Here is a 12605-nt window from a genome sequence, read left to right as displayed (position 1 = left end):
CTTGTGTTTACAGTCAAGCTATAGGTGGGACATATGAGGAGAGAGAGGGTGTTAATACATGCAACAAAGTTCCCAGGCATTTCTGGAACTTTCTTAGCCCTTAAGTATCCATTACAGCTAAACTCATTAAGGTATCTGTCACCAGGGCGGAGGTATCGCAGAAGGCTGCTGAGGTGGACGCACTGAACGACCAGCTGACTGAGGACAAGAAGAAAAGCAGAGATCTTCAGTGGGCCATGGAGAAGGAGAGGTGTCGAACTGGGAAAAACGAGGAGAGTAAACGAGAAGAACTGGAGGTAGGAGCCTTTACACTGGGGCCTTTTGTATGTTGGAATAGTTTAGCCAGAATTGAAAGCTCACCAGAGATGGGGGGCCACAAATTAACTTCCGTGAGACGTCATATGTACATTAGATCTCTTGCCTTTCTTCTACCTGTAAAACAATATTCATCAATCTTCCATCCATCCACCTGATTCATATTTATTTATTGCCCCCATTTAAATAGAAAAATGTAATAAATAGATAACCTGGGCAGAGGCACATCTGCTAGTGTTATATTCCCATCTCATCCTGCCCTTTCTTATGCCAGCTAGACTTTCTAAAATCAAGTGTATTTTTGTTTTCCTCCTAAGGACCTGAACCTCAGTCTGGAGGAGCAGAAGAGCCACGTGGCCCAGCTGACCCTGACCCTGGAGCAGGAGCGCCAGGCCTCCTCTCAGCTCTCCCAGCAAACCGACCAGGAGCATCTCAGCCTCCATAGACGCCTCCAGGAGTTCCAGGTCCAGCTGGAGACGGAGCGAGCCAAGGCCCTGGAGATGAGCACTGCGCTGGGGAGGGAGCGGGAGCTGCGGACGGGTGTGTCCTCAGGCAGCGGCCCCTCCAGTGAGCAGCGGGTCGAGGGGGATAGGACGGGGCTCCACGAGGACGGGAGTCTGCTAGAAAGACTGCAGAGGGAGCTGGATGACAAACATGCACAGGTGGGATGTGTTCTAAAGAATTTGCTCCAAATGACCAAAAGATGGGGGATAAAAAAAAAGTATATATTATTAGTCATTGTCAAAATGTCTTGTATCAAACTATTTGTAAAATCTATCCTCATCAGTAAAATAATTTGTATCTCAAGTCTGTATTTCTTCCTCGTCTTTCCTCTCTAGGTGGTGCACCTCCTCAGTCAAGTGGAGGCTCAGAAGCTCGAGGTGGTACGGAAAGAGGAGGAGCTAACTCTGGGGAGTCAGAGGTCGAGACGGGACCAGGAGGCGCTGCTGGAGGCTCGGGCCAAGCTGGAGAGGCTGGAAGCGCAAACGTCTGAGACCCAGGAGCAGCTGGAGAGAGAGATGGGAAGGAGGAAGAGTCTCGAAGGAGAGAAGGAGAGACTGGAGGAGAGGTTGAACCAGTTAGCGGAGCAGAGAGGAGGGAGGGAGGGGAGCGGACATCTGCATGCCGATGGCCACAGTGTGAGTATCAACTAGTCACATACTCTTAATATAAAAGTATTTATTTATTAGTGCTTTGATTCAGACATTCTTATTTAAGCGGTGCTGTTATTTCCCACACAGCAGTCCACCAACCGCACCAAAGACTGGGTGTTCCAGCAGAAGAGTGGAAATGTTCAGTCAGCAAGCGCCGCCACGGCACCCCACCCGGAGGCCTCTCCAACAGGTCCCTCCGGAGGAGCACACCACGGTCCTTGGCGGACAGTCGACAAGCTCTTGGACAAACTCCACCTCATTTCCTCCAAGATCCGCAGCATGGCGAACAAGAATACGGGCAGGTAATTCATGTTTTTATATTAACATGAATAAGTTGACCATATTGGTTTAAGGTGATGATATTAACCGCTTGTTCTGCAAAAAATAAACTGTACTGCATTAATACAGTCTTAATAGAAGTAACACATAATAAGCTGTAACAGAATCCATAAATGTACTATTATATGCAGGACTTGTTGAATATAGCCTTATAGAATTAACCCAATGTTTGTCATTTGTGTGTGTGTGTGTGTGTGTGTGTGTGTGTGTGTGTGTGTGTGTGTGTGTGTGTGTGTGTGTGTGTGCAGGCTGACTGCAGAGGTCGACGCTGAAGAGTTATCTTGGGTGCAGTCTAATGTTAATGAGGTCATCACTATGCTGCAGCAATCCCCAGGTCTACCCTCCGTTCCCGAGGTCAGGAATTTAGATTTATAATATTAGTATTTGTATATTACTGGGGTTTTATTTAATATTTGTGGATTGTGTGGCTTAGTCAAGTTTAAATGTATGACATACAGAAGTAAAACATGGAAGAGGAACTGTTTACTTTTTTAGTTTTGATCAAAAGAAGAATGTCCACATCGCTGATCAGCTCCAATCGACTGTTTGTTTTTACGAACGTCTGTAATCTGACGGGAACACACATGGTTGTGACTGCTTGTGTGCTTCTCCCAGCAGAGTGTTTCCCTGCTGGCGGGCGGCTCCTCCACCAGCTCCTCCAACTCCCTGACGGAACGGCTGCTGAGGCAGAACGCCGAGCTGACTGGTTTTGTCAGCCGTCTCACCGAAGAGAAGAACGATCTGAGGAACCACACGCTGCGCTTGGAGGAAGAGCTCCGACGCTACCGGCAGGCTGGCCTGGGATCAGGCGACAGTGTGAGTACATGGCAGGAAATACTACTGATTGAGATGGCTGTACAGATATTATTCTAAATATTACAACACTCTGCTGACACGGAAATCAATGTTACCACAGATGTGGCAGCCAAAAGTATAAGATAATATCATATACTAGAAGAAGCCGGATGTGGAAAGATAAAATATAAACTTAGTTTTGTTTGTCATTTCATGCAGAAGACTCAGACTAAATTCTATTGTTTCATTTCGTCCTGCAGCTAAGCAACAGGAGAGGAGTGTCGAAGGCGGACTCGTCAGGTATGATACTTTCCCAGGAGCGGGAGGCTTGGACGAGAGAGAAGCTCCGTCTGGAGAAAGCTTTACTTCTGGCCCAGGCCCAGGTGGCCCGACTCCGAGGGGAGATCAGGGCCGACACCCTGCGAGAGATAACGGGACCTGAGGCTGACAATGCTGCACTGAAGGTCAGCAAAAAACTGCTCACGACTCTGTATTTCAGCTTATATCTGAGGAGCTGCTAGTCAGTTGCTTGAAGTAACTTCCACCGAGAACACACTGTGTAATCCCATGCTTTGACTTCTGTCCTTTTTCCTCCAGAGGATGTACGGGAAGTACTTGAGGTCAGAAAGCTTCCGCAAAGCTCTGATCTACCAGAAGAAGTATCTGCTGTTACTGCTGGGCGGCTTCCAGGAGTGTGAGGAAGCCACGCTGTCGCTCCTCTCCAGGATGGGTGGCCGGCCGGCGCTCCCCGGCCCGGAGTCCCTCAACCAGCGCAGCCGGGGGCTGATGCGCTTCCGCTCTGCCGTCCGAGTCTCTATCGCTCTCTCCAGGTAGGTAGCCGTTGCTCTGTGTTAGTTTTTGGGTAGTGCTTTCCAAAACTTCAGGCTGGGACATGGTCTTGAGCTATGGGGTATGGCACATGCACAGTGTAACTGCAGCTTCTCTCCACTATCGCAGCTACAAACAGCGCTAGAAATAAAGGCATGGTGTGCGAAATTTTTGAGATGGCCACTTTAACAACAGATGTATATGCAGTCACAGAATTTCCAAACTAGTTTTTCTAAAAGTAAAACCTGCACATCTTCTGCTCAGAATGCGTTTCCTAGTGAGGCGGTGGCACAAAACGACGGGGATGAGCTCCACAACCTCCTACAGCGTTAACAAGAACGGAGCAGGACAGATTTTAGGTAAGCAGAACACATCAGGTTTTACTTCTACATGGTAGAGTATCGTTTAAACGGGAATGATATCATTTTTTCTTCTCCTCTCTCAGGTACAGAGGTGAGAGACTCACCTTATCTTCACCCCGGCAGCGAGGACATGTACAGAGAACGAGGAAGTGGAGGAGGAAGTGGAGGAGGAAGTGGAGGAGGAAGTGGAGGAGGAAGTGGAGGAGGAGTGTCCGGCGGCAGGGGGAGAAGTGGACGTGAATCTCCCCGATCGGCTGTCTCCTCCACACACCACAGGTGCAGCACGAAATGGGGATGAAACTAACAATCACTTTCATTATCAATTAAGTCCATCTAGATTAGTCAATAAAATGACAAAAAAAATTCAAGTTATCAGCCCAAATTTCTTACTTTTCTAAGCGTTTAGCATTCCTTTTAAATTGACTTGAATTTTGGATATACCTGTTTGATATTGATGTAATGATATGTTTATAGTGACGTATTGTGTCAGCTCTGATACTGAAAGTTCTGTGTTGTGTAGGTTTCACATGGCTGGAGACCACGGAGCTCTCACCTGTTCCCACCTGCAGAGCTACGACCCAGACCGAGCGCTCACGGACTACATCTCCAGACTGGAGGCGCTGCAGAGGAGGCTGGGGAGTGTGACATCAGGTAGACCTTTACAGTTAGTCAGTGAACAAGAAACCAGCATATGTTACGGTTGTATACTAAAATGACCCTAAATGTTGTGTATACCAAAGTTTATATTGACCTGATAATCACAGCTGCATTTTGAGACACTTTCTCACTCATGCGCACACAAAGAAACACAATGTTTGGCTTTATAAAATGTGTGTTGATTATCCATCAATTACTGTGCAGTATCCCAATATTTCCTATAAAGTGATTCTCAGATTTATCCAACTACCTTTTATTCTCTCCGCAGGTGCTTCTTCATATGCTCAATTGCACTTTGGCTTGAGAAGATAGATGCTGTCATGTTACTTTGGCTTGAAGAAACTCAGTTGCCTTTTCTCGTGCTGAGCGCTCTGCTGTTTTCTATCATTCTGGTGTGGACTGTATCTTTCCATGTGGACCAAAACACATTTTTTTATTGGTGTACGACATGTTGTATTCAGGCTTTTTGTCGCCAGCACTTGAAAAACAGCTATGTTTGTAAATTAATCTGCCTCTTTGTTGTGGATGAACTGCAATCATGTATATTTGTCTCATGCTAATTTAAGACCTTGTGATTAATTTATATGTTATTGTGTTGTATGGGTGGAGCTTTATGTAGAGAATGTTTGGGTTTATTGTTAAGGAGGCTGCTACTGGATATTCTACACTACACTGTGTTTTGTTTAGGCCAGACGGACTACAGAGGACATTTGTAGAGAACGTATTTTTGTAAAGCGTAGGAGCTTTGAATTTTCTGGGTATTTTGTCAAAAACTGAAATAAAGAGGACTACATTATTTGAAAGAGATGTGTATTTTTCATTTCTTCTTCATGTCCACTGACTAAAAGATAAGGGTTACTGTACCCAAACTTAGTTATTCATTACATTTTGCATCAAGTATTTTCCCCAGTTTCTTTATTGAACATTCAAATATATTTTTTTCTTGAACAAAATATCAAAAATCGCAAAAGGATTACATGATCCAAAATGTCATGAGCACAATATTATTCATAACTAGAACATTTCTCAAGAAATGTTGGTGTGGGGGCTACTGCCGTAAGACATTGCAATAAATATATACAGCAACATTACTGGTAGTGAGATGTGTTATTGAGGTGTCATTTCTGTATTTGTGATGGACTTGAGAGCAGCTATTGCCTCATAGACACAGGTCACTGGTTACCATGGTGATTGGGACACCGGGGTGAAGGGCAGACGAGGTCTTGAGACGTTTGTTTGTGACCCGCTTTGTGTACGAGGCCTTTAACCCTAAAATTAAGTTAAACTTATGGGGATCAGCATGTCCCCACAACGCTATTAATTCAAGAACACACACATTAGATATTAACAGAAATGTTAAACATAATAGTAAAACAGTAACTAAACACTGATCAAATCTTCATAGACTGAAACCTTACCAGCCCTTCCTTTACCTTTTTCGGCCGTGTCCATCTCGCACAACGCTCTCTTCTCGTTATCAAGTCAAGTTTCACTCACTCCACTTTTACCTCACTAGAGCCATTCAAAACCTCAGAGGTAGCAGATTCACCGCCTACACGCCGCCATGTCTCACCGTCTACCGTATAAAATGCACGTGGCCTTCCAGAACTTTGCCGCCAACTCGCAGGTTCGCTTCGGCTCTTTTGCCTCGAGCTCGGGGTTAAACCTCAAGTCCCCCATGTTCAAGTCGTGTTTTGAGATCTTCAGGTGGATGGGAGGAAACGTCTATACGCCATATACGAGAACGAAGGAGAGGTTCTGATTCCTCCGTACGAGGTGTTTAAAGTCATAGACGTGAAGAAGTCTGAGCAGAAATATCTCCCGTGCGAGGTGGTCTATACTTTGAATAGTACAAAACAACCCGTTTCCAATTTCAATTGTGTTCTTTTCAAGACATAAGCACCAAGGTGTTTTAGGTGCAGTGAACGTAACATTTAGGATGCACCGTTTTATTGCAAAAGATCTTTCATCAAAAATCCATGTGAATATAAAAATGCATTTGTTAGCTTCGACATTTAAATAATTCCACAAACTGTGTTAAAAGAACAAACACTGGATGCATGAAAATAAATCCTTAGAAATGGTGTGATAGTAGATGTATTAAAATATCTAAATGAATATCACAATGTTTTCAGTTTTATAACGATGCATTTTACTCTTCCATGTTCTCTGTATTTAAAGTGGCTGCATAATCTGTCCTTCAAAGTCCCTGGATGTAAGAATGAAACGTCCTCGTGTTTCACAAGTTGTGTGTGTTTGTCAAATGTTTTCAGTCAAAGCCTCGTGTGTTTTGGTGATTTGACCCAAGCACGAACGCATGCAAGCACACATACACACAGTCAACCATTTTGTCCTGTCTAACCAAAGCTAGCGCCATACTAGCATTACATTCACTACTCTGCCTCGCCTCCAAAAGATTTCAGTTGGTTTGTGTGTGTCAAACTGCACTGATTAGCTCATATGAAGCACCTGTGTCCCTTAGTGCTTGTGTGTGTCACTGGTTGGCATGGTGAGCCAGCACCTGGGGCAGAGGGGGACTGATTAAATGGAGAAGCAGACTGAGGATTTAAAGAAACAAACCTGTCAAACTTCTAAATTTGATTTAAAAAAAAGCATGACTCCGAATGCCAAAATATATGAATCATGAGAGAGACAAGACTCGTGAACGCAGAAATGTCCTTTAAATGTTTGTGGGGTTTAGAAATGAGAGCTTCAGGGCAGCTTCATGAGAGAAGATTGTGGTCAGATTTAACATGGAGTGGAGCAGATGGTTGGAGTTCATGTCACTTTCAGGGTTTTTGACAAAAATAATTAAGTCTGTTGGATTCCATTGACACATGTGTACGACGAGCATAAGATTTCCTACGTTTTTATCCAACAATGGTGTATGAAGAGTGAAAATTGTGGGGCTGAAGGCAAAATAAGAAAAAGAATCATGACATTCTGCTGCTCGTCTTCACTTTGCGATGACATCGCACAATACACACCCATTATAAACTCTGAAATGTTCCTAAATTTGAACAATGATTACATGAAAACTGTGCTAGCTATCAAATTGCCCATTTGGCCAAATAAAGTCCAGAGTTTTGTTAACATTTGAAATTTAAATAATTGATATATGTTAAAGTAACATTTCTGTATACTTTATCTTATAGCGCGTCACTATGGGCACAAAGATGAGTGTTTTTTGATCTCTTCGCGCCGAAACCCCCTTCAAGTGAATGGGCCATTTTCACACTCTTTTTCGGGGAAACCGCCGGGCAAATCTCATAGATAAATCATAGCACACGATTCACGATCAGTCCACGCGTTGTGTGTGCAAAGCTGGGGGACGAGTTACGCTGCAAGGTTTTGTGCGGGACTGAGTATTATTATGATGAGGTTTATTATTATGTTGCACATCGGCACACCGAATGAGAAAAGACATTTTACAGAAAGCAGCTTGTGCCGTTTCACTTGCTCTTGATCGTCAGTGCTCGTTAACTCAACGAGGTTCAGGTGGAAAGTTCTTAAATAGCGCAGGTCACCTTTAAAACCCTTCATTCAAAGTTCAAGTCCTCATTAAGGTCATTTTAAGATTTAAGACATTTTTGAAGGAAAATTATCTGTGACAGTGTTGCATCATCCCACAACAGCTGATTCTTAATTCAGACTGTGCACTATAGGGGCTTACAGCTGTTTACAGACGGCGCTGTTAAGCTTGTTTTTTGTTTAATGCAAGAAAGGCCGCAAATTCACTTGTCTGTCTTATGACACAGGCATGATGAAGTTATCTGGATAACTGCTGAGAAAACCCTCAAGCTTCCACCCAAATGTAGAATATGGACTGACGTAAGACACTGCTTGGTTTTACAGTTATCCACTGAATAAAAGTTGCTCGGGCCTCAAGGCTTCATTCACTCAACAGATGTTTCCCCTCCATCAATGAACCTTGTATCTGACCACTTTTAAGAATTCACATTGTGAATATTAGCATATGTGTTCAAGTCAGAGTCGTGCAGTTGTAATCATCTCTGGAAACACAAGGTTCAACAATGGTTGACATTCAGGGGAAAATAGGTTTGAAAGAAGCACACAAACTAAACGGCATGGCATTGAAGCAGAGCAGAGTATTCATCTAAGTGTTCCTAAATTCAAGTCCCAGGAAGTTGGACAGTCGCCTCGTGTCTTTGCTCCTCGCCGCTCACTGTTTTCTCCTCTTGTATCTGATGACGGGATTGTGAGGGGTGTGAATCATTGTGGTGTAGTTGATCGTGGGGAAATATCCGTCCACCAGGTCAAAGTGGTACATGCGCAGTAAAGTGGACCAGATGGTTTTGATCTGGACGTAAGCAAAGTTCTCCCCGATGCACCGATGGCGACCTGAAGAGCAGAAGACGGATACAGTTTTGATTTGAAGTTTTTTGGCCAATTTTATTTCTAGCGTGCTCCGTTTTAAACAGCTAATATAAAAAATGTGCTGTAGACCGTACAAGTTGTGAAAGCACAGGAATTTTAACAGCATTTTGTTGACTAGGATTTACAATTGGCCTCTATTGGTCATGTTGGTTATTCAGAAATAACTTATTTCATGAAAGAGACTGTATTTACTAAATTCCAGATTATTTCTCACCGGCTCCAAACGGCACATAAGCAAACTTCTCCCCAGCAGCAGGGTTGTCGTTGAGGTAGCGGTCAGGACTGAACTCCATCCTCTCCACCCAGGTGTCCTGCAGACGTTGGTTGACAGTGGGAGAGACGCAGACCTGGTGGCCCACAGGGATGGTGTACCCTGCTGCAGTCTGAGAGAATGGAGGGGGGAAAAAAACATATACTGTGCTGAGAAATGGAGCATTCAAATGAAAAGGGTTCAACTATTAATTCTTTGCTGATGTTATGTACTAAAAAGAAATACCCCCGCCCCAAAAAAACTAAGCAGGTGTTCTTACCTGTAGAGAGCGAGCCATCCTCATCATGGTCATGATAGGCGGGCGGAGCCGCAGTGTCTCCTTCAAACAGCGCTCTAACAAGCTGAGATCTTTCAGCTGAGGACAATAACAGACTGATCATTAGTTTACTCTGAAGAACAGCCCAGAGGAACGCTTACTTACAACAGTGGAAAGCATTTGAAGTGTATCTGTTATTCTCAGTAGCTGTTACTCAGTCAGAAGCCAGCAGATCGCCTGTTCTGATGCAAAATCTGTGACTTTTGCTGTATTTCCTTTCAGAAAGTGTGATCTGTTTGGATGGTTGTGGTGTTAGTGACTACGATCAAAGTAACGGCAGAGGCCTTTAAACTACATCACACAATGGTCGTTATAAATCCCTTCAACCAGGAGGAAGAGCACCTCCTTCTGTTTGGTCAATGTGCTGCAATTGTGACTTATTTTATTATATCATTGCAAATGATATGATACAATGTTGTACTGTGGCGTTACTTGTTTTAATTACTGTTTATCACTTTGTTAAATTGGATAGTTGTTGTCATGTTTGACAAAAATGTTGGTAAGGTCCTAAAGTTGTCATTGGAATGGCCAAAGAAGTTACTGAAGAATATTCAGTACGGTGTTTTATTTTTGTTGCGATACTGCTGGTCAATATAATCACACTGTGAAATCAGCCTTGCCTGATCGAGGTCGAGTTGCAGCCCTTCTCCACACACAGCCCTCTGCTCGGCGTAGCAGCGATCCTGCAGAGCTTTGTCTTTGGCCAGAAAGAACCCCATCCAAGCGCTGGTGGTGGAGGACGTGTGCTGACCCGCCAGGAGGAGACCAATCAGCATCCCCGAGATCTCGTCATCGTTCAGAGGTCGTCCGTCTCTGAGGAGTAAACGGAGTCATTTTCAGAACTGATGAGAGTTTAAAGAGCTGTAACCAAGTTTTAAATATTTAAGCAGAGAACGTTCTACAAACAACTGTTCAAACTATTTCCTGATTTTCTCTGATAGTAGTTTTAGCGACAGACACTTAACACGGAGATATCAGTTTTCCACATCTGAGAATATTAACAGTGTCCATATTTAATGCAGTGTGGTTTACCAGATCAGAAAAAAGTATCCTCAGCTCAGCTCAGTTGCCTCTTGCTTATATATTTAAATAAAGTATTATATAATGTACAATAAAGAAAAAAAAGAAATTGAGAAAGTTATATCATCATGTAGCTTACAAAAAAAATCACAAAAGTAAAGATTTGTTTTCTTTCTTTTATCTTTAAAAGTCTAGATGTAATTTAACAATGCAATTAAATGTAAAAAAGCAAAAATGTGATCCAGCAGCATGAGCTCACATTTGACATGTTTGTCCTCGGACACTGAAGCTATCTTACTTGTAGGTGGCATCGATGAGGGTCTGCAGGATGTCGTCCACTTTCTCTGCAGATTGTCTGCGCTTCTGAATCACCTTGAAGAAGATGTTTTTGATCTCTATGTGAGCTCTGTCTCTTTTCCTAACCAAAGCAAAACAGTAACATTTGAGTTATTATTTAATCAAATCAGGTGGGATGGTGAACAATCATCTATGTATTGTAGGAATTGTCCTGGCGGGAGGTGCATAATATTTAACAATAACAATAAACATTTAACGATCCTTTAACGTTGCAGTAACTTTGGACTTCTCTTGTGCCATCGCTCCAGCTTCTTTTCAGGTCTTTCTTTCCACAGATGTGTCCTACCTGAAGCTGGGCAGCGGCAGCCAGCCGGGCAGGAGCCAGGCAGCGTGGCTGAATCCTCCGTCCAGGTCGGCGTACAGCTGGGCCACTCGCTCATTCAGCATGCTGCGGATCTCCTTCCCGTGAAGGCAGCTGCTGGCCGTCAGGATGATCAGCTCGGACAAGGCCTCAAACAGGTCTGAAACAAGACGAGTTCATTCAGTCAGAGCCAGAAAGGGAATTATGTCACTTGTTCATTTTGTAATATTTGTGTTTTAATGAAGTTATTTGTGAAGGATCTCACTTTTCTCCCCGCTGTCTCCCCATCTCTGGAAATACTCAATGGTCTCTGCCTCGATGATTTTCACATGTTCCTTAAAATGAGCAATGTTCAGTCCGGTCTTCAACATCTTCTTTTGTTCCAGAAAGATCTGTAAACATATGCATGCATTGTAGCTGCAATATTCAGTATTTTTTTTTAGCATGTTTTACCTTGGTTGGATCTTATTTATGTTGCTGTCTTTAATGTACCCATGTGGATTTGTTAATACACGTGGTTTTACTCACAGGGTTCGGCACGTCATAAGCCACTCCTTTGCCGAACACTGGAGTGGTCAGTCTGGAGTAGACGTCCTCTGCATTCAGGTCCTCGTTCTTGCTGTTGAACATCAGCGTGGCTGCTTCGCTGCCCAGCAGGTAGGTGAACGTACTTCCCACCATGGTGAAGCTGAATACAGGGCCGTACTGTGGGGGGACAGCAGAGACGCGGGGTGGATCATGTGAGAGGTTGCAAGACAATTAATCTCACATAGAATTTCAGCTTTTCCGGCTTCGAAGACGTATTTAAATGGAATTTATTCGTATTATATTTGCTGGTCATAAACCATGCATATACAACTTGTGTCACAAGTAGACTGTGTGTAAATAAGGGTGAAACTAACATCAATGTGCATTACCAATTAACTTGCCTAGTACTTTCTCGATAAATTGATGAATCATTTGGTATACAAAACATATAATTTCTCAAGGTCTATTATTTAACTGGAACAGTGACATTTCTTCTCATTCTTGCTGCAACACTTACTTTTTCATAAGCATTTTCAAGAAATTCAATGGGGCTTTTCCCAAATGCAATGGCATGACCCAGGAAGGGGATGCTGGAGGGGATGTATGGTGGATATTTCTGCAAAAAGAAACATGATAAGAGTGCAATATGAATACAAGCTGGCCCCATTTGTGGCACTTTTTAAACGTTTGTCCAACTTACCAGATCTTTGTCGTTGTCAGAGGACTGTTTGAGCAGCAACTTGGAGATATATCCCAGCGCGAGAGTGATGACAGAAGCTGCCAGTACCACGGAGGTCAGGTTGTCGCTCATTTTCCCAAAAGTGTCCCCGAGCAGTCTACTGCTCAACTCATACAACTGGAAAGCCATGTTGTGTGTCCTCTCTGAGCAGCAGTCCCACTAGCACAGCTTCCGCGGCCGATACAAGTCCAGGGCATCTGATGTTAACGTTTCCCTCCTGGCTCT

General features: G+C 43.6%; 2 protein-coding genes across 2 annotated transcripts in view; one reads left to right on the top strand and one right to left on the bottom strand.

Annotated features, from left to right (window-relative positions):
• akap9 (A kinase (PRKA) anchor protein 9) overlaps positions 1 to 5247 on the top strand; it is a gene marked incomplete at its 5' end in the record, with an annotated part of 59187 nt that extends 53940 nt beyond the window's left edge. Inside the window, 12 exons of the mRNA XM_079231603.1 lie at positions 146 to 296; positions 633 to 977; positions 1155 to 1454; positions 1557 to 1771; positions 2057 to 2162; positions 2424 to 2624; positions 2864 to 3067; positions 3201 to 3433; positions 3696 to 3790; positions 3877 to 4069; positions 4314 to 4444; positions 4719 to 5247. Coding sequence (XP_079087729.1) covers positions 146 to 296; positions 633 to 977; positions 1155 to 1454; positions 1557 to 1771; positions 2057 to 2162; positions 2424 to 2624; positions 2864 to 3067; positions 3201 to 3433; positions 3696 to 3790; positions 3877 to 4069; positions 4314 to 4444; positions 4719 to 4762 — 2218 coding nt within the window. The 3' untranslated portion in view covers positions 4763 to 5247. The remainder of the gene's footprint in view (positions 1 to 145; positions 297 to 632; positions 978 to 1154; positions 1455 to 1556; positions 1772 to 2056; positions 2163 to 2423; positions 2625 to 2863; positions 3068 to 3200; positions 3434 to 3695; positions 3791 to 3876; positions 4070 to 4313; positions 4445 to 4718) is intronic.
• A 2590-nt stretch (positions 5248 to 7837) lies between these two features.
• cyp51 (cytochrome P450, family 51) lies at positions 7838 to 11809 on the bottom strand. The gene is made up of 8 exons (XM_079232328.1): positions 11642 to 11809; positions 11379 to 11505; positions 11099 to 11273; positions 10754 to 10873; positions 10056 to 10248; positions 9379 to 9474; positions 9063 to 9231; positions 7838 to 8812 (listed from the first exon to the last, which is right to left on the bottom strand). Exons 1-8 carry the CDS (start codon positions 11792 to 11794, stop codon positions 8634 to 8636), a joined length of 1212 nt encoding a protein of 403 aa, XP_079088454.1. The 5' UTR covers positions 11795 to 11809; the 3' UTR covers positions 7838 to 8633.
• Positions 11810 to 12605: the final 796 nt, after the last annotated feature.

Source organism: Taurulus bubalis (genome assembly GCF_910589615.1).
Source record: "Taurulus bubalis genome assembly, chromosome: 16".
NCBI lineage: Eukaryota > Metazoa > Chordata > Actinopteri > Perciformes > Cottidae > Taurulus > Taurulus bubalis.
This window is presented reverse-complemented; position numbering and strand designations above follow the sequence as displayed.

Excerpts from the sequence above, each read along its gene's own strand:
- cyp51 (XM_079232328.1), bottom strand. The coding sequence starts at position 11,794 with ATGGTGGGAAGTACGTTCACCTACCTGCTGGGCAGCGAAGCAGCCACG. Across the intron at positions 9,232-9,378 it reads GGATGGCTCGCTCTCTACAG|ACTGCAGCAGGGTACACCAT; the intron begins GTAAGAACACCT and ends CCATTCTCTCAG. Across the intron at positions 8,813-9,062 it reads TTATGTGCCGTTTGGAGCCG|GTCGCCATCGGTGCATCGGG; the intron begins GTGAGAAATAAT and ends TCTGCTCTTCAG.